General features: G+C 46.0%; 1 protein-coding gene across 1 annotated transcript; it reads left to right on the top strand.

The window, feature by feature from the left end:
• Nucleotides 1-1,343: 1,343 nt before the first annotated feature.
• On the top strand, nt 1,344-8,776 carry AREG (amphiregulin). Its single transcript, XM_077814336.1, has 5 exons — nt 1,344-1,386; nt 2,076-2,267; nt 5,275-5,464; nt 5,932-6,090; nt 8,677-8,776. The coding sequence occupies exons 1-5, from the start codon at nt 1,344-1,346 to the stop codon at nt 8,762-8,764; spliced, it is 672 nt and encodes a 223-aa protein (XP_077670462.1). The 3' UTR covers nt 8,765-8,776.
• Nucleotides 8,777-23,962: the final 15,186 nt, after the last annotated feature.

The raw sequence follows: 23,962 nt of genomic DNA, 5'->3' as shown, positions 1-23,962 counted from the left end.
TGGGATGTAGTGTTGCTCTCTTAATCACAGAGCCAGGGTGGCAGGAGCCTTGCCAGGCTCATGGGTCAGGCAGAACTGCAATGGGGTATTTAGGTAGTCCTCTCCTCCGAACACCCTCAGGAAGCCCCAAAGGGGCAGGGAAGGGATGGAATCATGGCTCCCTCCATGCCAGCCAGCCCCGTGAGGAGGAAGCCACATGGGGGCAGGGTGGGGGTGTCATCAGGGCTGCACACCCCGAAGCATTGTTCCCCCAAGGCAGTGCTCCCCCTGCAGCACACTGATAAGACAGCGCCCCGGGGGGAGATGATACAGAGGCAGAATGGAATGCTCTCGCAGGGGGGAACCTATCGGCATTTACCCATAAAACTCTAATCCTTCCAAGCCTGCCAGGAAGGAAAAGCCCGGCCCTGCACTAAATCCCCTACAATCTTAGGTCCAGATCTTGCAGACCCTTATGCACCATCTTAGCCGTACACAGCCAGGCAGTCCCATGGACATCCAGGCGAAGTTTGGGCATAAGGTTTTGTAAGGCTGGACTCTGGGTCCATGGGGAGAGCCAGCAGAGGGCTACAGCAAGCCATCCTTTCCAGGCAACAGGTGCTACCAATACCCACTTTCCTTAGGCACCCGAAGGCTGTTCTCAGAAATAAAAGTCAGTGTGAACGACCGTTAGAACAGATGCAGCAAGGAGGGAAATCTTATTGGCTCTCCCCATAAGCTGGCTGAAAAGCAGCAAACACTTGTCGGGATCTTTTTGAGAAAAACGGGGCGGGAAGGGGGGGGCATTTGCCTTAGATTTCGACATTTGCCTTCTTTGGACCAGATGTAACTGGAAGGAGGCCAACGTAGGCCAGCGCCAGGGTCAGTCAGCCGGGCGGACTCCGCGATCAGCTGGCTCCCCGGGGAGCCTCTCTGGGGGGACAAACACGTGCCCTGAGCCCGCACGTGGGCCGGGGTGGGTGCAAGGCGCTGCAGGCGGGCAGCGCGCGTGTAAGGGGAAGCCCTGCCCGACTTTCACGGCCCGCCCGGACTCTCCCCCCTCCCCACCCACGGCCCCGCTGCCGGGTCCCCCCTTTTCGCTCCGGGCCACGCATTCCTCCCGGCGGCCGCCCTGCGCACCCAAGGGTGGCGCCCGGCCCGCCCCGCCTCCAGCCGCGCTCCCCTCGGCTGACGTAGGCCGACGCTCCCGCCCCAGCCCCGCCGGCCGCGGCCAGGGCTATATAGCGCGGCGGCCGCGGGCGGCTCCCCATGGAGCGCAGGCAGCTGGGGCCCGGAGCTCAGCGCGCACAGGGACCCCGCCCCGTAGTGAAGCCGGCCGGGAGGCCAGGACGCCGCCGTCTCCGATGCGAGCCCTGCTGCTGCTCTGCGCGCTGGCCGGGCTCTGCGGTGAGTTGCGGGGGGCGCTGAGGCCGGAGCCGCCGCGGTCCGGTCGCGGGGCGTTCCGCCGGTCCCCCGGGGAGGGAGGCGCGGGGCTTCCCGCTGCAGGGCAGGCAGGGCGCTCGGGCTGAGCAGCGGTCAGGTCTCCTAACCCGTGGCTTTCCGTGCGGGACCCGGCTGAAAAAGAGCCCCCGGTGCTGTAATCCGGATTAGAAGCCCCTGTTTCCGTCGGCCCGGCCAACTGAGTCGGTTTTGCTCCTCTCATAGTACTTACCATGGGCCTGTGTTGCGCTGTCCAGGGGGGTCCGCTTTCCCCTGGTGGCCAGATGGAGGGAGGCTATTCACCCTTTAGCAATTTGGAAACTGCTGAAATCCCTCTAGAAACTGACTGCGGTCAACCCCCGCTCTGTCTTGCGGGGTAGACTGGCCCCCTGCAGTCCCCCTGGGTTTTAGGTCTGTCCTAGCTAAGAAGAAAACCTTAAAACCCAGTCTTTGGTTTTTAAATCCTTGGACTGGCATAAGTGAGCTTGCATTTGAAAAGCTCAGCGCTGCTTCTTTAGTGACTCACTTGTGGGTGATGGCATGTGTCCAGTAGCCGCTTAATGTGTGCTCCGAGGTAAACCCTTTTGCCAGCTTTGATTTGAGGGGTAGGCCTGGGATCCTGATTCACTTCAACGCGTCTTCATTCTGTTCTGTAGGGTGCCAACCTGCTGCTGGATTAGGACTAAATGCGACCGAGCAGGAGGAAAACATGCCTATGGTATGGGACCACAGTGTGGATGGGAGCACCAGGCCTTCAGGAATTGACTACGAAGATGCTGAGGAAGATGAGGAGGAGGAGGACCAGGACCCAGCAGTGCCTATGTACATTGTAGATGATTCAATTAGAGGTGAGTTGAAGTGACGCTTCTGCGTGTTGTCCCCAAGGACCCCAAATCGTGTTTGACCAGGATAATGTATCACATGGACACAGGTCACTTAAAAGATGGAGAAATCTCTTTGGGTGAGCTTGCTCACTACTTGGCTACTAACTGTTACATACAAGAATAATCTTATTGTTCTAAAGATGACTATTTTGATGAGCCTTGAACTTGCCTTCCATTGATTCGTGCATCCTAATATTACGCTGCTTGGTTTGCCAAATATATTGGCAACCAGTGGTGTGCAGGATGTTGAAGCAATTTAGCATTCCCCAAAAACCTAAAACTTTCTAGCTGCTATTCTCTGCTGGTGTAGTTACTTTGAAGTCAGACCTATGAAGTGGCTGGACTTTCATATGTGCCTTGTACTTCCTGCTGTCACGAGGTGCTAGTCAATGTGGAGTACTTGCAAAAATCTGTCTTAGAATTTTTTGACTTGCAATAAAATCAATGCAAATTCTCTGCTGGGAAGTAGCTACAGGGTGACTAGCAAGCACCAGTTTATTGTGCAATGATTGGAGTATGTCTAGACTAGGATAAAAGGTGGGTTTTTAAATGGTAGCTACTTGTCTTGTCCAACATGTTCTTAAAATATTAGTGTAGGTGGGGCAAGCTTGTATTGTAACATGTTAGCTGGTTGAGGTGAACCCTAAATACAGCTTGTCCGCACCAAAGCTTTTAACTTAAAATTCACATTAGCAAACAGTGTATCTTTCTGTTTAGATGAAGCCTCCAAGTTGCCCATAACTGTTTTGTATGCCTGCGATCCAGGAAAGCACTAGTGTATCTAAAATGGTGACTAATAGTACAGGGTCTTCTCCTGTTTCCTGTTTGGCCCATGCCCTTGTATGTTAGGGAGGCTTAATAGGGAATGGCAATGGAAAAAGTCAGAGAGCTACTTACAGGACTTGAGGTCAGTTCTGCAGTCTATAAGGTTGTCCTTGTATTTAACATCCAATAGTCTGCACGCTCCAGTGTGCTATGGGGCATGATCTGGTTGCAATTAGTCAGTGGAAAGATGCCCATGATTCCAGTGGTAGTTCAAAGGATCTGGCTCTTAGACGCAAGCCTGAGCTACAATGTTCTAAGTAGAACTTGCTTCTTGTGCAAGGTGGGTTTGGTCTGGGCCCATCTCTGATCTGTTGTGCCGAATGGTCTAGGCTTCCGTGAGAAAATGAATCTGTCAACATAAGTTGGGCCTCAAATGTATTGGTTCATGGGCTAGATAATAGATGCACTTGAAACTGGGCTGTTAACCAGAGGCTGCTGTTTTGTTGATGGGCTATGGACTTTTTGCACTGGGCTGCTTAAAGCCCCACAAACTTAAATTCCGCATCTGATTGCTTCCCACACCGTACCCGAAGATGCCTCAGCAGCTTTCTAAGGATATACAACTTGCAAACTATTGTTGGTTTGTATTAATAAAACCACCAGGACAATTGGACAACAGCCTTTTCCTTTAAACCCAAACTTACAGGTTGAGTCCTGTAAGGTAAGGGATGAAAGAAGGACCTGCTGTCAAAGTAGATCGATTGTCTTGATCTGCCAAAGTTAACTGAACAGCTGATGCCCTTGGCCTGACCATAGTGACTATGGATGGCTTTATTCTTCTAGGGGAAAAGAAACCAGACAACCGGGCCGGTACTTTTTGGTTTGCCTGCTGGTATAACTAATATCACTTCACAGTCAAAAATGTCTGCTAGCTGAGGATGGTGGCTTCTTTTGAGTAACCAAAATACATGACAAATTTAGTTAATAAGAACTTAAAATGCTCAGGTGTATATTTGGAGGCTTTTCCGCAGCTAAGTAGACTCTGGTTTTATGATAACCAGGGAATTGAACTAGCCTTTATGAGAAGGGTAAGGTCATGAAGCGAATGACTCACAAACCAATTTGATAAGCCATAGATTGAAAGTTGCATCATTCTGTGAGAGAGAGAGAGAGTAAAATATTTATTCTAGAGTATGTGGTGTACTGCTTGCGCCCATCTGCAAAGCAAGCAAGATCGATCAATAACTGTAGTTAACAATATATTTCATGAAAAGGACTAACACTATAAATGGATTTTCCTTGCTGTGCATTCCTGTGTATATTATCTGCATTCTAGAGGCTGCTAGGACTGTATATTATAGCTAAAGAGAAGTAGCTTGTGCTTTGTATTTAAGGATGCTACCATCTTTCTTTTGGAATGTAAAGAGAGGCCGTATAATTGCCTAGGCTAGCAGCTGAAGTTAAAAAATCATTTGCAGCATCATTAGTTTCCTCAAATGTATCTAATCTGGGATGACAATAACAGTAGAAGTAGTAGACTGAAGTGACTTCAACTCTGGTGTGAATTTCCTTTCCAGTGTAAGATGTGAAGAGCTCTGAAGTAGGCGTAGTTACACACAATCTAGCATATTGCACACATTTATTTTCTATCTATGTATCCCACATAGCCATTGGGGATATCCTCACTAAGTTGTGAGGTCAAATTCTGCCTTTACAGGTGCATGCTGGCACCTGGTTGACAAGCGCTACCTCCGCTCACTGATGCGGTGGGGTGGGGGGGAGACCTAAGTCAGTGGTTGCGAAACTTCACTCACAGTGGATCAAATCCTGTTTGTCTTGCAATTATTGTGAATAGTCCATTTGGGCCAATTTTTCATCTTGGCTTAAATGTGCCCCTGTAAACTAATACAGCGAGGATACCTTAATCAGTGTTTTATCTAAATTAAAAACCACGTGAAACAATGCTTAAGTTTTCCCTTCATCCTTCTATAGGGGTCATGTTTGAGGCTAAGTGAAAGAATCTTGGCCACAGAATGCTTAGTTATAAATATTCATTTGCATACGAATGCTTGCATTGTTTTTTCTCCCCCCAAGACTCACTTCCTCACCCTTTTGCTGTAGGGTTAAGGCCTAAGGTATAATTCCATGTTGAACGGGATTAGCTGTTACAAATTCTGGACTGAACGTGACTTTATCTCTTTCCCAGTTGAACCGGTGATTAAACCCAAGCAAACAAAAACAGATCGGGAAAAGAATCCTGACAAAATAAAAAAGAGAAACAAAGGGAAGAAAAATAAAAAGAAGAAGAAAGGGACACCATGTGAAGCAGAATACAAAAATTTTTGTATTCATGGTGAATGCAAATACCTAGAAGACCTCAAAGAAGTAACATGCAAGTAAGTTACAACTCAGATGTTGTCTAGATTATAAAAGTGTGTATCTGAATCTAGGGCAAGATACTCATTGCGAATAATGGCTTAGTCAGAGGGAAATCAACTTGGTTCAACCTCTTGGATTGTCACGCAAGAGAAACTTTCCGCCATGTAAATTAGATGATGGTGGAATTCATAAGCTGCATAACGAGCCACTGAACTCATCAGTTGGCCATAAAATTGAAAGCAGAAGGAATGGAAAGGCGTGCCTTCCTGAAACATCACACCCAAACTGATCTCAACTTGTTTCAATACCAGCAAACCTTGGGCTAGAATGATGACTGCATTTCCTGCAAATTCTTTAACACTAGCACCTGGACCCCTGTGTCAATTGACTGAAAAGTCACCTGAAGGTGCCTGTGTGCTTGGCTTCAGACAGGCCACTCGGTGCTGCTGGAACTAACGCTGATATTCCTGTGGGTTATTTTCAGGTGTCGTCAGGATTACTTTGGTGAACGCTGTGGTGAACAGTTCATGAAGACTCAGAAGAGAAATGACATCGACAACAATTCAACAACAATATTGGTGGTGGTAGCTGTTCTGCTCTCCAGCATCAGCTTCATTGCGATTGTCGTCATTATTATAGCGCAGTAAGTATAGTCCTTCCAAGTCCATCTGTCTAGCCTAATTAAATAGTAGCTTGCACAGTATGGTGCCATTACAGAAAAATACTCTGGGGTTACACTGCCGCAGAGCGGGTTAAGGGCGCTTGGCCCTTCACGTGCATAAAATAAGACTGGTCCCTACCTTGAGGGGTTTACAGTCCAGCGCGGATTTAAAAAAAAATAAACGGATCGATCAATGGAGATGAGTTTGTAAGGTGACCCCAAAGGTGGTTGGCTGTGCATGGAGCACAGGGAGTCTGGCTCGGTCACTCGTGTTCTGTTGTACAGCTTTGCCGTAGCTGGGAGCAGAAGTGGCATTGGAGGACACGCAAGTGGAGACTAGTAGTGAAAAATGCTAATGCTAACTTGTTTAGTTGAACAGTCTCCGTTACAAGTAGATAATGTCCTCTAACGGGAACATGGAGCTCCCATTGATGTCCGTGGGGAAGGTGGGAAGTGGAGGTGGAGTATGACTGTATAGACCTCTAAATGTACTCTTAACTTCATAGGAGTAGGCCATCTAGATCACTAATCCCAGACAGAAAAACTGTGTAATATATATGCTTAGTGTAATCTCTATGGACAAGAGGTTGATTGGCAAGAAACTCAGGCAAAACTCTACCTCTACACTCGACCAAACGTCAATATATTGGACACATAACGGGAGGGAACAAAAGTCATTCTTCTCAAGAGCAAACTACGTCAGTTTACAAACAAAAAACGAAGTTGCATAAGTAGCTGCCTCTTGGAAAACTGAACATGAGGGAGATGGAGCAACTGCCAACCCCAAATCTCACTGATTTTACCATCTCCATCTTGGTTCAGATGGTGATCTAAATGACGTTTATCTTGGATAGGCACATGCAGGGTCGGGGAAGTAAATGGGAACTGTTGACTTCTGCCGTGCCAGGTTCACAAGATCATGTCTTCAAGGCGAGGTGCCCAGAAAGCACAGTGAACTTGTGCTCTAGTATATTGCCTTGATTCTTATCTCTGTGATGTTACTCATGCAACTGGGTGACCACAAATGAAGTAATTCCATTGTTACACTGGTGAACTAGAGCCCAGGCTTCAGTGAAGCATTCCTCATCTGGGCATGTGTCAATCGGATATCTGTCCCTTCCTCTATTCCCCTAAAATGTACAGAAACACCATTCCCAGATAAAGGCAGAGGGCACTGAATGTAGCCAAAATCTGGAGCTCTATCCACAATAAACCATTTGAAAGCTGTTCTTCCTATCCTTGGCAAAATTAGCCAGTTATGAGCACTGTGTGTTAGCTGATGACACTCTAGTTTGTGCTTATGTCCCCCTTTTTAAAAACTTTCATGTCCGTTAGGGCAGGCTGGTATATGATGTGTAGTGAACTAGCGTGGAATGCCACTGTGGAACTTAAGCTGGCTACGCAATAAATCGTACTGTACTGCAGCCTGGGATAATGCAAAGCAAACCCCAAAGCCAGGATCTAAAATTAGACTAGACAGACTACACTATCATAACTGAATCAGGTACATGCTGTACCTATTCCTGCAATTCAGGAAACCAAGGTGTGCACTTTTGTCTGTTTATTGCTTCATACTTAAGTCTCATTTAAGAAATGCTGTTGCAGACACAAATGGCCTTAAGTATTCACCACATTACAGATGGGATACTTCTTTCATACTCCGTGGCATTGTGAAGAGTAACTGGTTCACATTTGAAAAGCATGGGGGGGGGGGTTGATTAAAATACGGATTATTTATTAGTGTGGGATAAGACCAGTTTTTAATTTTATCTGATCAAACTAGGACCTTCCACAAATGTATCTTTAGGCATAAGTCTCAAGTTTGCAAAAAACTGTCTAAAATCGTCCAGATCTGAAGCCACCCTTGGAAAGAGCCGCTGGAGCTGAAAGTTCATTGAGCATGCTATGTGGGGTCCAAGTGCTCTGAAGATGAAGTACTAACACCCTTATAACAACCACATGGAGTAGTTAAATGAGACTTAATTTTCTGTGAGATATGGAAGCTGCTTATCTTTCTGAAATAGAATGTGGGGTTTTTTTTTTACATTCTCCTGCTGACCTATGCTTTGGGCAAGAAGCCCTCAAAGTCTTAAGAACCGTAATAAAAGACAGTAGTTAAAGCAGGCGCAGTTGCGGGTGGTGGTGAATTCTTGGCTTCTATTCCGGAACCATTGTATAATCTTGGACAAGTTACTTAGGGTAGAATTTATCAAAAGCGCTCAGCCTTGGCCTGTTCCCATGGGAAATCAATGGGAAAACCGATCAAAATGAGGATTGTGATATTTAACCCTTTCCTGTAAAGCACATGGATGAAAAGTCCCATGGAAATGTCCAGTATTCTAGAACTTGGAATTTCCTTTTGCTGGACCCAGCCCTGGAGCTGTGCATGGATTACAGCAGTGTATGTTCAGAGCTGGAGAATGCTTGGCAAACAAAAGCAGTTCTCCTGCTTTCCACAAGCTGGTTCCTTAAAGTTACAGTCTGACTATTGGAGGATATGCTTTAGGGATGGGGGGCAAACATACTCACTCAGAATGAGCTCTAAACCCTAATGCTTTGACTCCACAGGCTCAGGAAAACGTATCCTCAATGTGAAGAAAAGGAGGAAAGAAAAAAGCTCAGACAAGAGACTGGAAATGGCCACGTCGGCGTGTAAAGGAGAGCGCAGGTACGGAATGACATTGCCTTAGTTTGATGATATTCTAAGCTTGTACCATCCACAAAACACTTGCACGCTTCATAATTCTGCATAACCGGGAGTTTTAGACTCTTGCTGTGTGCACAGCTGTTAGGAAACAGGATCCTAAACTCCTGGTGTGGGTAATAGCCTTGTGGGTACTTGGAGAACCTGTTTCTTGTCTTAGGCAGAGGCAAGGGATGGGAAGACCTTGAAATGCCTGATCACAGGTGAATGACCTGGTAGCCTCTTGTCTCCGTCAAACCTTGACAAACATAGACCTGTGCAGAAATTCCTGCGGCTTTAATAGCATCCACGCTCCCTTCTGTGTCTGCTTTCCCCTGGCTCACAGGAGGGGCTGGAGCTGAGGGAAAGCCTCACAAAGGGAGCCATTGGCAGTATAGGAGTAGTACAGAGCCTCCCTCCCCATGGGCTCTCTGGCAGTTTGAAGCGTGTGCTCCCTCTGAGGCCACAGACTGCTTGAGTCATGGCAGAAAAAGAAACCGAGTGTGGGCCGCCTGAGGGGAGGGTGCCAAGCACTCCTTTCCCTGTCATGGTCTTTTCTATTCATTCTGTTACCGAGGGAGGCTGCGTAGTATCTAAGTGATGTCCACACTTAGCTCCATGAAAGTTCATTCAGACTTGGCCCTGGAGACCAAATTTCCTCCATATAAGAACAGCACAAGCTTCCTAATGGCTTGTCCCCGCCTTGGACTACAGGAGCCATATTTAAACATGAGGAAAGGAAATGTGCCTAGTTGTTCAATACAGACATTGTCCACTTGAGTGCCTACAGGGCTGCCAGCCTGCTATGATGTGGGCATCTGTCCTGTTAGAGAACTGACACCACCAGCATGTATTTGCAGGGGAGGGGTAAGAGGAGAAGGCAGCACATGTCCTAACTGAGTGCTGTAAAACAAATTCTCTTGCATGTCCTGTGTTGGCTAAAACCTTGTCATGTCCTAGCTGTATCTAAATGTGAACTAGTGATCTCCATGTGACTTGGTATCCTGGCAGTTCTTTGAGCCATCCAGTTCTGCTTGGTCTTCCAGTCCTCCCTAAAATCCTTTTAAAATCTAGCTTTATCTCACCTACTTATGCAAAATCCAGATTGCTTTTCTTAATGCAGTAAGCGATCACTTCCCCCTCTTTTGGCTAAAGGACTAGGTCTGATCTCAGACCAAGGACCCCAGGCATATCTAGCTCATTGACTATAAGGGGCTGATGCAGTTGGCTAAAAAATAACTGGAAAGAATAATTTCGAGTACAAGCCATGGGGCCACACCTTGAACTGTTATAAACTGTAGTTGGTGGATATATGCAGATTTACACCAGCTGGGGATCTGGCCCCATAGCTTTAGATTTATGCCTGGACCAGTTGATACTTACTGCCTTTCTATTAAGGCCTGAATACTTATCTCCTTGAAAAAGCAGTAAGAAACCCCAAATCTTTCAACATAGACTCTGACAGCAAAGCCTGTGTTCAGTCTGCTGTGGCTTGACTTTCAAATCAGGTCATAACTTGCATTGCCCTTCACATGGTATGATTTAGTCTTTGTCTCTTGCAGAACATGAAGCTGAAATGACCTTTGCCGAAGCGACAGAGTAACTCCTTCATGAAGATGCATGTAGGAGATGGCCAGTGTTGGAGCCACTAGGAGCTGTTGCCAGGAGGCCCCACTCAATCAACATGGATCCTGTAAGGAGGCATCTGAAGAACAACTTGATGCTGAGAGGCTAGCTGGGCAGGGCTGCTGCCTCCACACTGGGCAGCCAGGATGTGTTGGATGTTGCAACTAGAGGGTTAAAAGCACCACTGTTAGGAGCTACAGGAACGTCTGACATTGGGCCCCATCCAGTTATTGATGGAAGACTACTATCTTTCTGCTGCTACCTGGATAACATTCCTTCTGACTCTTGCGGTTTTCTGCGAATGTTGTAGAAAGTCTCCCTTTAAGGGAGATCATGGCTTTAAGAAGAACAGAGAGCTTGTTGCCCCTCTCTGCCCCATTGTTACACAAAAGGAAGTGGGACCAGATTTGATTAAGCTTGTTCCCCAGACCTTTGTGACTGGAGGTGCACTACAGGTGTGGGGACGAGCTTTCTTCTCCCACCCCTGTGATCCTACGTGCTGTATCTGCTTTATTAGCAGCAGGCCAGGAATCTGAAGGCTTGTCTGCGCCACCGGGGTCTGAATTCTAGTGTGCTGTGGACTAACTGGTCTGTGTCAACCTTGCTGGTGCACGCTACAGATTTACCTAGTGCAAAGTTATAGTCCTGTTCCAAGCAGTAATGCACACTGGGAAACTTGCAATGCCAGCAGGGTCCACATAGTCCAGTTTGCGCATGACATACTAGTTCAGACTAAAGCGTGGTGTGGACAAGCCCTGACTCTGGTTCTTCCCCAAAATCTACTCATGATATCTCACTGAAGATCCCTTTTGTAATAAACCTGGGCCCTGATCCTGCGAACACTTAAGCATGAGTAATTCCATTGACTTCAATGGGACTATTCATATGAGTGAAGTTATGCACCCATTTGCTGGACTGAGTGATTGCTTTGGGGTCTCAATTAGAATCATAGAATATCAGGGTTGGAAGGGATCTCAGGAGGTCATCTAGTCTAATCCCCTGCTCAGAGCAGGACCAGTCCCCCACTAAATCATCCCAGCCAGGGCTTTGTCAAGCCGGGCTTTAAAAACCGCTAAGGATGGAGATTCCACCACCTCCGTAGGTAACCCATTCCAGTGCTTCACCACCCTCCTAGTGAAAGATTTTCCTAATATCAAACCTAAACCTCCCCACTGCAACTTTGAGACCAGTACTCCTCGTAGATTGTCTCCAGGTTTTTCTTCTAGTACCTTGGACAATGAAAACCTTTGTTCTAATTTTAAGTTCATAAGATCAAGAACTAGGTGCTGATGCGCATTAAAGAAAACATGAGCACTCTGAAATTCCAGAAAATGTGGAATCAAACCCTTAGTTTTCAGGCATTCCTTGGGTCTTTTTTACAGAACCTCTGCCAGATAATTTATTAGTCATTTATCTGTGATCTCATTGTCCATAGCTTCCTCCCTGGGCTTCCAGATCTTGGTACACCAGACCCTCGCTAGAACGTGGGATTTGGGATCCATGCACGGTACTGCGTTAACGCAGGGACCGCATTAAAATGAATTGCAATTAAAGTAATTAAATTTGGCATCCATGGCTGCGACTGCATTATATGCGAATTCGCATTCTATAGATGCGCGTTCTAGCAAGTGTCTGGTGTACTTCCAACTAAACCTCAAGTAATAAAAGATGATAAAAGATATAAAATGTTTTCTAGATCCAGTAATAGAGAACCTCTCTTCTGGAGAAGAGCTAGAGTCAGATACTACTGCTTGCTGAATATCAACAATAACTTTTATAGATGTTGTGACACCCCCCCCCCCCGAAATGCACAGAATTTTCTAAAGTACTTTGTCTTAAAAATCTCCTTTTGCTGACCTGTGTCCTTATGATCTCATTTGAGAACTTTCCTTAATAGATTCAAACCAAATCTTACGCATGAAGTATTGCATTCTTTTCAGGAGTCAAGTATGTTTATAATTTATTTCAAAGGCTTAACCATCAGAAAAGATTTTTCTATTAAGCAAACCTGTAAAATTAGATTTTATTTCTGTAAAGTATGTAAGTACAGAGTTTTATACTATTGTAAATATTTATTACTGTATTTAATATTTAAGGTATGTGCACAACGTAAAGGAAACCTATTTATTTTGTAATTAAACTTTCTTTTTACATAAATAGTCTAGTTTATGCTGATCAAGGGGTGTTGAGATAAAAGAAAAATGATGACCCAAAACTTGATCCCTCAACTAGGGGTTGCGAACAGGGAGAGAGACTGTAAACACACACCCCCTTCTTGAGAAGGGTAAGTTCTCAGTTTTCTGTTGTGAATCTCTAGTTTCCATGGGCAAGGCTGCAAACCAGTGATCTAAAGAACTTAGAGTAAATTAGTTATACAGGCACAGATCTCCAAAGGTATGTAGCCTCACCCACATGCTGCTCTAACCAAATATGGAAAAGGAAGACACTGATTTGGTAAAATAGAGCACTTCGTTCAGTAACTCCTGTAAAAGGAACTAAGCTTCCAAGCCTTGCGTTAATGAATGGGGGAGTTGGACCTAATATCCGCTCTTCTGTAGGAGAAGGTCTAAACTCTAGTTAGCTGTACAGACCATCAGCCCGACAGTATGGAATGGGAGGAAAGCTATGCATAATAAAAGTCGAGAGACTATTTAGTCTTTCCTATCCTGCAGCTCTTTAATGAGTTTATGGAGGAGCCCTAGTAGAGCGTGCCACTAGTCTTGAAATGGTATGTAGAACAGGAAAAACAGAATGTTTGAAGGTTATTAGTCTGTCTGCATGTTGCCTTAAAGCCACAACTAGCCTCTGAATTGAAAGTGTCTTGCCAGTTTTAGTCTGTGTCCTCCACCTTTTTCACCTTATGTTGCTACCTGAGTCTGCCTTTAGCCTTTATTGACAAGATTTCAGAAATGACAAAAACAGAAGTGTAGGCGCATGTGGGGTGACACCAAGGGCGGGGATAAGAGACCTTTCTGGGAAACATCACTCCGGCTGGACCGGGATACAGCCTTATCTCTTGAAGTTTCTAAGTTAATGGCTGGATGTTACTGACTGCTTCCATTACAAACAACATCTCTGTAGTGGGCTGGGGCTGGGATTCTGTAAGGGATGTTGGTTCTAGAAGTACAGTCAAGTATGTAGGGGGAGGGATAGCTCAGTGGTTTGAGCATTGGCCTGCTAAACCCAGAGTTGTGAGTTCAATCCTTGAGGGGGTCATTTAGGGATCAGGGCAAAAATTGGGGATTGGCCCTGCTTTGAGCAAGGGGTTGGACTAGATGACCTCCTGAGGTCCCTTCCAATCCTGATATTCTATGTCCCTTGGGAGAGCTGTTTGATGTTACTGCCTAGGCATTGCCTTGGTGGCCTTTACCACATGAGCATAAAACAAATTCCTAGTTTTCTTCACATAAACTTGCAGCCCTAATTATCTTAGCTGCAACCTATTACCAGGAAACACTCCATGTACCTCATTCCTTCTGTCCTACTTGTGAGTGTGAAATTGGATTGAACATCAAGGAGACAGCTTCCGCCTGACTGGAATGTATTGTGACATTTTATGGCTAAGATTGCAGCACTTTGTTCCATGGAACCAGCCTCTAAGTAAACAGCATCTTCCCCCCCACACACACCCAAGGTGGCTTTTTCTGCTGTTTCTTGCTACTAAAACTGACAGGAAAGGCTGCCATCCTGTCTTAGGCGTCACGTGAGCCATTTCCATTTTGCCTTAATAAGCCGTTTAAAGACTCCATGCTGTGAGAACCCAGTGTAGAGAATCAAACCACCATGATCCTTTCCCTGTAAGCTCCAGCAACCTCACAAACTCTCACTCACATGATGGCTGCCTACCTGCAGAGTAAGTCCCATCACTTATTATTTGTATTCCTGTACAGCCTAGGAGTCCCAGTCACAAACAAGGACCTCATGTGCTAGGGTCTGTACAAGCCGACTAAATAAATAAAATGGCGAGCCTATGCTTAAGATCTGCAGTGTCTGCCATGATGCACTAGATTCCACTTTGCATCTCAGTGTGAAGCACGTGCCGCCGGGCTGGGTTGCGAACTGATGTAAAGGTTTATACGTGAAAAGTCTCATGAGTCAGATTAAATAGTAATTATGTCCTCCAGCCAAAATAGTCATGGACTACAATTGTTTTTTAAACATGTGCTAATTTTTCCCTCATACAGCCTTTAACACTGAATGATTACTGCCCGTTACCAGCTTTTACTATGAATCAAATATGCAAGTGCTGGCAGGAGCTGGTGCGTGAATGAGTGTATTCGTGCCAATGGGCCAGCCCACACATCAACGCTGCGAGGAAGAGCTTTCAGCATGGCTCCCCCACTTTACGCAGACGGGTGGTTCCCAGACTTTTTGATGCCATGACCTCCTTTGGGCTCAGTGCTGGTAACACGACCTTCAGGGTCCCTAACTACAAGTGTTGGATGTGGGCTGGGTCAGAAACCAACCCAGCTTTGGGTTGGGCCAGACTGGGTTCCCTCGCCCGGCCTGTGGGCTCTGCACTGCGGCAGCTGAGGCCTCCCTGTGGCGTGGCGTGAGCATGCCAACATGTCGCAGCACACACAGCGAGGGGCCGGCGGAAGGGCATGCCGCCCTCTATCACTGCGCAGCACCCGTCTCACCACACTCTGGACCCAAAGTTTGGGAGATGCTGACAGGGAGGGAAAGGGAGGCGTATGGAGGGTCGTTACTCACCCACGGTCCTGCAAGAGTCTATGGCAGAGCTAGGACTGTTGCCTACACTATTTGCTCTGGTTTCTAATCACGCCCAGAAAACTAACCTGCCTCCCGTCAGCCTACTTGTGCTTAAATAAATGCCATACCCAGGTTAGCTTTCAGCAAACCGTGGGGATGGGGCTTTCACAAGGGCTCCGATTGGATTTAAAAGGAGCTGAGTTGGATTTAACAGGCCAATGCTGCACACCTTTGAAAAAAATCCTCAATTGAATGTATATAAAGCAATTGCATCTCTCTGACAGCAAAGCACTTGTAGCTCTTTCCTTTGGAATCTCACTGATTGACTTGATACTTGGTTTAAATAAGGCACCTCATTTCACGGGGGGTTTTTTAACACTTTTTTTTATATATATCTATATATCGCTAGAAAGGCCAATTTATTCCCAACACCAAGAAAAGAGGCTAGTCCCTAGTAGGCTAGTCCCTTTTTCCTACAATGGCCATCAGGTACAAATGGGAGCCAATAAAGTTATTTGTTTTGGCAGCTTCTACCTTTGAATGTAACACAGTGAGTTGTCTTTCTCATATCCTTGATGGCATTTCCAGTAATGGGTGTAAGAGCCGTTTCCTTAAAATAACTCCTGGCAGCTTTTAAATCAATATGCTAACAACACTGATTAATAGGCCAAATCTGTTGGTAAACGTTACACATCCGAAAGCTCTATTATTGTCAGGAAGAAATCCCTCTCCATCTGAATCTTTATCAGTAAAAAAAACCATCCCACTCTCCTGCTGGTAATAGCTCATCTTAAGTGATCACTCTCCTTACAATGTATATTTTTTCATGGTCTGTGTGTATATATAAAATCTCCTCACTGTACTTTCCACTTTATGCATCCAGTGAAGGGAGCTGTAGCTCACAAAAGCTTAGGCTCAAATAAATTGGTTAGTCTCTAAGGTGCCACAAGTACTCCTGTTCTTTTTGCGAATACAGACTAACGCGGCTGCTACTCTGAAATTTATCAGTAAAGACTCTCTAAGCAGCTGCTCCTTAAAAACATATGGAATGGTATACATACTACAAAGGGCTACTATAAGACAGCTTCAGAAGCACACTGGGTTATTGCTAGTCTGTGGAGAGGCATATAACTTTGAGCTATCGAGTGGTTTAATGAGGCATCTATCATTTGTCAACATAGAACAGTGGTAGATCAAATGATACCAAGCTCAAATATTTTCCTGCCACTGCACTGTCTTGCAGCTCCAAGTTTGGTGCAATTTCATGCCTTGTGAGCAGTTTAAAACAAGAAGTGAGCAAGGGGAGCACTAGTCACCTGAATGAATTTGCATATTCATCCACCATCACATGAGCGCAATCAGTGGACAAAAGTGTCAGACAAGCTTTAATAAGCAAAGCTACATCATTCCTACTTCGCTGGCTAAAGCCATGCATACTTATCATTCTCTCACTTGTTACAGCGCCCTGAAGCAAGCTACCCTCATTTACTGCAGCTCCAGCTTTGCCTGTCGCTAAAGATTGCTCCTTTTAGCGCACTGTATCCGGGAGGGTGGAAGGGAAACGGTGTCATACCAGCCAGTGTTCACTTGCTGTAGCTGTACAGCCTGACAGAAGCATGAAAGATGCGTAGCATCCTCACTCAGCCCTGGTCTACACTAGGACTTTAGGTCGAATTTAGCAGCGTTAAATCAATGTAAACCTGCACCCGTCCACACGATGAAGCCCTTTATTTCGACTTAAAGGGCTCTTAAAATCGATTTCCTTACTCCACCCCTGACAAGTGGATTAGCGCTTAAATCAGCCTTGCCGGCTCGAATTTGGGGTACTGTGGACACAATTCGACGGTATTGGCCTCCGGGAGCTATCCCAGAGTGCTCCATTGTGACCGCTCTGGACAGCACTCTCAACACAGATGCACAATTGTTTGCCGTTGCTCTGACGCAGGGAGGGGCGACTGACGACACGGCTTACAGGGTTGGCTTCAGGGAGCTAAAATCAACAAAGGGGGTGGCTTTACAACAATGAGTATTTCAGGCAGGACTTCACGGAGGGTTCCAATAAGAAATGGTGCACCTAAGTTATTGTTCTTATTGGAACAAGGAGGTTAGCCTGGCCTCTGATTGATACATGGCTAGATTTACCTCGCTGCACCTTCTCTGTGAGTGACTGCAGTGTGACCTAGAGGAATAAGTCCCCTAGACGGGGCTGGGGGTGGGAGGCAAATGAGTACAAAACAAATCTGGTCTATTTCTTGTTTTGATCCACTCCATCTATCTTTTACATCTTTGGCTGGCAGCAGACGGTGCAGAAGGACTGCATGCCATCCACATCTCATGGCTGCTCGGCAGAAGATGATGCAATAGGACTGCTAGCAATCCGTATCGCCTGCCTGCTCACCATAAGATGGTTCAATAGGACTGACTGCAGGACTAAAGAGAATGACCTGGTCAGGTCACTCCAACTTTAGTCCCTGCGCCCATGTCTGCCCAGGCGCTCCTGATTGACCTCACACAGGTGACCAGGAGCACCTCAGACATGACGAGGACGGCTACCAGTCCTATTGCACCGTCTGCTGCCACGAGGCAAGGGGTTGCTGCTGCTGTGTAGCAATGCCATACCGCGTCTGCCAGCACCCAGGAGACATACGGTGACGGTTACCTGAGCGGGCTCCATGCTTGCCATGGTATGGCGTCTGCACAGGTAACTCAGGAAAAAAGGTGCGAAACGATTGTCTGCCCTTGCTTTCACAGAGGGAAGGAGGGAAGGGGGGCCTGACGATATGTACCCAGAACCACCCACGACAATGTTTTAGCCCCATCAGGCATTGGGATCTCAACCCCGAATTCCAATGGGCAGCGGAGACTGCGGGAACTGTGGGATAGCTACCCACAGTGCAACGCTCCGGAAGTCGACGCTTGCCTCAGTACTGTGGAAGCGCTCCGCCGTGTTAATGCACTTAGAGCATTTTCTGTGGGGACACACACACTCGAATATATAAAACCGATTTCTAAAAAACCGACTTCTATAAATTCGACCTAATTTCGTAGTGTAGACATACCCTCAGACATGCCCTAGAAGCTGAGAGCTACCAGTGCCAACGTAGCATGACTATTTCAATAACGTTGTCAAGGTTTTTTTGTTTTTAAACTATAGAAAAAGGCACGATTCCCCCTTCCCCCCCCCAGAAAAAAACAAACATTAACAATGTCAACAACAAATGAACACACTTCAGTTTAAATTGGTATAAATTATGTCGCTCGGGGGCGTGCATAAGCCACTCCCTGGAGCGATGTAAGTTATACCAACCTAAGCGTAGGTGTGGACAGCGCTATGTCGGGGACAGGGAGTGCTTCTCCTGCCACCATAGCTACCGCCACTCGCAGCGGCTGGAGGAATTAAGTCAACGGGAGGGCTATGCGCTTGCAGTGCTACGGGCAGTGCAGCTGTAACCTCTGAAGTGTAGCCGTAACCTTCATTTGAAAAATTTTCACCTGCTTTACTGGCAGCTGTTGGGGGCCAGGATGCGAAACCAAATGGTCCATTGGTCTGATCCACTCTGGCCATTCCTCTGATCCCATCCATAGTCACCTTCTCTTCATGCATAATTCAGACACAGGTAACATCAACATAGCTTCCATCTGTTTTTGGCCAGATTTTTCAGCAATAGTATCCTTCTTGCACGTCCAATTTTCCAATCCCAGTTAGCTGTGAGTACAAAGACCACAATTAAGTACCAGATTGAAACCACAAATCAGGTCATTCCAAATGGTGACCCTTCAAACTTTGCCAGTTTTATTGAAGACAGATAAGCTATCGTCAGCCTCAGAAGTATTCCCTTGCACTTGTTAAAGGCAAGCCCTTGAATACTGCAGCTAACTAATTTCAAAGACATATTTAGTTAGCTAAAACAATTAGCAAGTTTTTAAGGGCCATGACTGTATAGTCTATCTACTAAGTGCTTTGAGATCAATGGATGAAAAGCACTATATAAGAGCGAGGAAATGTTATTATATGGCTCCCACCACTGTAATGTCTGAGCACCTCAAAAACATTCACAACTTTCCCCTCACAAGACCCCTGTGAAGTAGGCAGGTGTTCTCATCCCGGTTTCACCAATGGGGCCAGAGGTACAGGATGATTACGCGAGTTGCCCAAGGTCTCACAGAGTCAGGAATTGACCCTTGTGCCAGTCCAATGCCTTAACCGTGAAACCATCCTTCCTCTCACAACTATCATCTGTGTAAGTGGCATGATTTGTGCTCACAACTGCTTACAGGTGTGACAATGCAGAGGGAAGTAATTGCAAGTGCAAATTTCTGACCTGATTTTCAGAGGTGCTGAGCATCTGCGGCTTCCACTGACTTCAGTCCCTACTTTTGCGTTCTAAGATCTCCACCAGAACCCCTTGGCTCTCTAGGTTTTAGCTGAACACTTTGCATGAGGGTGATCTCACATTTATAGGGCTCCTTCCAATCACATGGATTCCAGAGCACTTTACAGTCTATGCACAGGGATCACTTCAACCAATTCTGAAGTGCAGCCACCTCTTGGGTGAAGCATGGCAACTGACTTACAGAGTTGAACAAAACTGCGCCATGGTTTTGGACAAGAAACGCCCTCCCAGTTGCCACACTATTCATTTATGATGAAAGTCAAATTGAGAAACATGAACATGAACTGTGAGTCTCAATCTTATTTAGATGTTATGTGAGCACGTAGAAAAATTGCCTTAACAAGATAACAGAGTTTGGGATATTATAATATTCCTAGTCTTGCAGGTGGAGTGAGGCGAGTGAATAGTATCAAAACAAAACAGCCAGGAATCAAAAATAACTCCAAGCTGTTACATCTTGGTAACACAACAATAAAACTGCCATGAAAAATGATACAGGATTTTTCAGTCTCTAAATACAACCAAAGGACAATTTGAATTAGTTCTATCATCAGACTTAAATCAACACTTCAAGTGTTAAATGCCCAAAATCTGACCTAGGTTTTTTTCCCCCTATCTCTTTGCCAAGCCCATGCAGATGTTAAAAACAAAATACCATCAATAAGCCACATTCTATTTTTAAAATAAAACAAATAGAGAGCATCCATAACAATGCCAGCATTCCTGTACATACAGTCCACCCTACATTAAAGACCTTTGTACATCTGTGCAATAGCAGAACGGCATTATGGGAATGTGGGAAGGTAGTGCGTACTGTGACAAGAAAACAGATTTACCTTTCAAGCTTCCAAGAAGTTCATATAAACAGCTGTGAGAATAAAAAGGATTTTTAAAAAAGCTGGAAAGCACCTTAGAGAATGCACCCTTTCGAGCTTTACCAATTGCCACATAGGTATGAGGAGTTTTTGTTCTGCTATTTTTACAGTTAACATAAGACCATAAGAACGGCCATACTGGGTCAGAGACCAATGGTCCATCTAGCCCAGTACCCTGTCTTCTGACAAGTAGCCGGTGGGAAGATGCTTCACAGGAAATGAACAGAACGGGGCACTTACCGAGTGATCAACCCTTGTCATCCACTCCCACTTTTTAGAGGCTTAGGGACACCCAGAGCATGGGGTGGCTCTGAAATGGCTGAGGAGCTACCTAGATGAGGAATAAACTGTAATTGTCAGCCACACAACCATCTCTTTCAAAGATAAGGTCAATGTTTTAAAACAAGTTTGAGATCCAAAAATACACGTCAATCTGGACGTAGGTTGCACACCCAATGACTGCAGTTGCACATACAAATTAGGTGTCTGCATGCACAAAGGGGCAGTTAGGTGAATTTGTATTTGCAACTGGCCAGTTTGCACACACAGCTGTAATTCGGCTTGCAGCTGTACAGTTGCAATTGAATGCATATTTGGATACATGCCCTTTGGATTTTCTTCTTTAAAAACTGGGCCCTAAAGGTGTGTCTGTACTGCAATCAAACACCTGCAGCTGGCCCATGCCAGCTGACTCGGGCTCACAGGGCTCGGGCTGGGTAGCTGTAAAACTGCAGTGTAGACTTTCAGGCTCAGGCTGGCACTCAAGCTCTGGGCCCCCGCGACAGGGAGGGTCCCAGAGCCCAGACTCCAGCCTGAGCCCAAAAGTCGACACCGCAATTTTGCAGCCCCATACCCTGAGCCCCGGGGACCCGAGACAGCTGGCATGGGCCAGCTGTGGGTGTTTCAATGCCGTGCAGACGTATTCTCAATGTCTGTGTCAGTGGTTCTCAACCTGGGGCCCAAGCAGCACACAGCTGCCTCCCAGGTGACACCCTCAGGGCCATACAGGCAGTATAGATATTGTGTGGACGTGGCCCACATCACATACAGAGAGCTGCATGTTCAGTCCACAAAGGTAAATAGGTTGAGAACCAGGCTCTTATGATTGACACAAGCATTCCCACAATGCAGTGGCTTTGTGCAAACAGTACAAAACCCAACAATGCCCCTCTGTTACCCAGGGTATCATTAGGAAAGCCAAGGTGGGATTTTCATGAACTGTCAGCATTGGCCTAAATGTTCCGACTGAAATCAAGAGGAATTTTTACCATTTACTTCGAACAGGACCAACGCTGAATGGATTTGAAAATCCAAGCTTCACTGCTGTTATGTCGCATGACAAAGTGTTCTTTAGGACTTGATTAAAGCCCTTCATAATTCTCACTTCTGGAGATTATCCTGCCAGTGTTTAACAGCTACTTTCACTCAGGAAAATATACATGGCTGGATAAGGTCATTCTGTTGCGTTCAAATGTACTTTAAACACACTGTTTTAATTTGCATCCCTAACTGCCTATGAAAACCTTGGTTCTTGAGTTACTTTATTATGTGTAAAACCTTATTGAATAGACTTGAACCAGGTCCAGTTCAGTTGTTACCTATAATCTTCAGGTTGCATTTAAATCCCAATTCTGATAAGTGGGTTTTAGCCCACGAAAGCTTATGCTCAAATAAATTTGTTAGTCTCTAAGGTGCCACAAGTACTCCTGCTCTTTTTAGGGAATATTTAGTAATTCAGAGTGAGAATGGAATTAATATGGACGTCAAACCAGAGCAGTCCTTTAGCTGTCACTTGGGAACGTTGCATAACAGCAATCGCAAACTCTAAATGAGATCCACATTTGCATCATGCGTGACTGCAATACATCTTCTCCACGTATGTATTGTTAGGGTGACCAGATGTCCTGACTGTATATAGACAGTCCCGATATTTGGGACTTTTTCTTACATAAGTGCCAATTGCCCGCCACTCCCGTCCCAATTTTTCACACTTACTATCTGGTCACCGTGTGTATTGTTATTATTAAACATGTTTATTACAGTAGTGTCCAAGGACCAACCAAGAATGAGGCCCTGTGTACTCTGTATACAAGCATAGAGTGATGGACAGCCTCTGCCTTGATGAGCTTTCAATTGAAATAGACCAGCCAGAGAGCAGGTGGCGGAGAGGAGCAGAACACATATGCAGAATGAGCTGGTGATGGAGGAAAATGTCATGTTAGTTCCATGGTTTTATTTTAAGGTGGGTTTAATTAGGAGCTGATCTGGTGGTCCCTCCTGGCCTTAAACCCTACAAGGAGAGGATCAGCTACATGGAAAGAAAAGGGACGAGAGAGGGGCCATTGAAGCGAAGGGGGGTGAGGGTAGGTCAGGGGAGAAGATGGTAAGGAGCAGGTGTGGAGTGACCCTGAGGTGAAGAGTTTGGGAAGGAAGTGGGAGGGTTGGAGCAAACAGCCAATCAGCACAGGGCAGAAAAAGTCCAGACAACACTGTAACTTCTCTGCCTGTGCAAAGGGCCTTGCTTTGGCTGCTTCTGTTCCTACGAGCTGGAGTCTCTTGCTGGTTCCTCTGCAATTTTCCCATGCTACAGAGTGTGGGGGAGGGGAAGGACCGCCTGGGTCTTAGTTTCCCTAGGATGTGTATGGGGGTCTTCCCTGCACAGTTATGGGTACTGGGCTGGCTGGCATGGAAGGGTGGCTCCAAGTGGGCCCTATTTTATTCCCTACCCCCAGTTGTTTGCTTTGGCTGCTTCTGCTGCTGCTCCTACCGGTTGGAGATACGCCCAATGGAATGGTCAGCCTGTAGGAAAACAATACATACAATCCATTATTTGTGAAGAGGAGCTGATTAATAACACCAGCTATCATCAAATGCAACTTCACACATTTTCATTTTTATGGTGCTTCAAACTGGAAACCTTTTGTGCGGCCTTACACTCCACCCAGTAATTCTAGCTAACCCCCTCCCGGCCAAATAGGCAACGTTGAGTTTGGAGCAAGGGTCTGAGCCAGTCCAGAGGGACATGGTTAGAAAATAGCTAGCTGGTTCGTTAGGAGATTTAATTCAATTGCACGAGCACTGGAGATGGAATGCTCACCGAGCTGGAGAGACCAGTTCTGATGGTTTCCACAAGACTCCGCCCACCGGGGCTCCAGCATGGCATTTCAATTATAAGCATGACATCGCCAGACCAGACTCTCATTGGATGAGCCAGTGGGCCTGAAAGTAGAACAGTGTCACCTGGAGAAAAAAAACAGCGAGAAGATTAACTCTTTCATGGGTGTGGGATACACCACAGGCAACCTGGTGAAATAAGAAATGGCACCATTCAAGTAATGTTGCCATCCCGGGCAATAACCAACCATCCCCAAAGTGACAGCTACATCACCACAAAACAGATGGGGCAGATTCTCAGCTACTATAATTTGAAATCAATGGCGCTATCCTCATTTACACCACCTATGGGTCTGGCCCCAAACATGAACCCCACTTCAGCTTTTCCAGGAAGGACGGCTTTGATTCACTATGTCATCTGCTCATGATTTGATCATAAGTCTCACCCT

This window comes from Eretmochelys imbricata, chromosome 4 (assembly GCF_965152235.1).
Source record: "Eretmochelys imbricata isolate rEreImb1 chromosome 4, rEreImb1.hap1, whole genome shotgun sequence".
Classification (NCBI taxonomy): domain Eukaryota; kingdom Metazoa; phylum Chordata; order Testudines; family Cheloniidae; genus Eretmochelys; species Eretmochelys imbricata.
The sequence above is the reverse complement of the archived record's forward strand: the minus strand, read 5'-3'. Positions and strand labels throughout refer to the sequence as shown.

Bases quoted from the DNA above. Each gene is read 5' to 3' on its own strand.
- AREG (XM_077814336.1), top strand. From the start codon at position 1,344: ATGCGAGCCCTGCTGCTGCTCTGCGCGCTGGCCGGGCTCTGCG. The intron at 5,465-5,931 runs GTAAGTTACAAC...GGTTATTTTCAG, and splicing joins CTCAAAGAAGTAACATGCAA to GTGTCGTCAGGATTACTTTG. The intron at 6,091-8,676 runs GTAAGTATAGTC...TTGACTCCACAG, and splicing joins GTCGTCATTATTATAGCGCA to GCTCAGGAAAACGTATCCTC.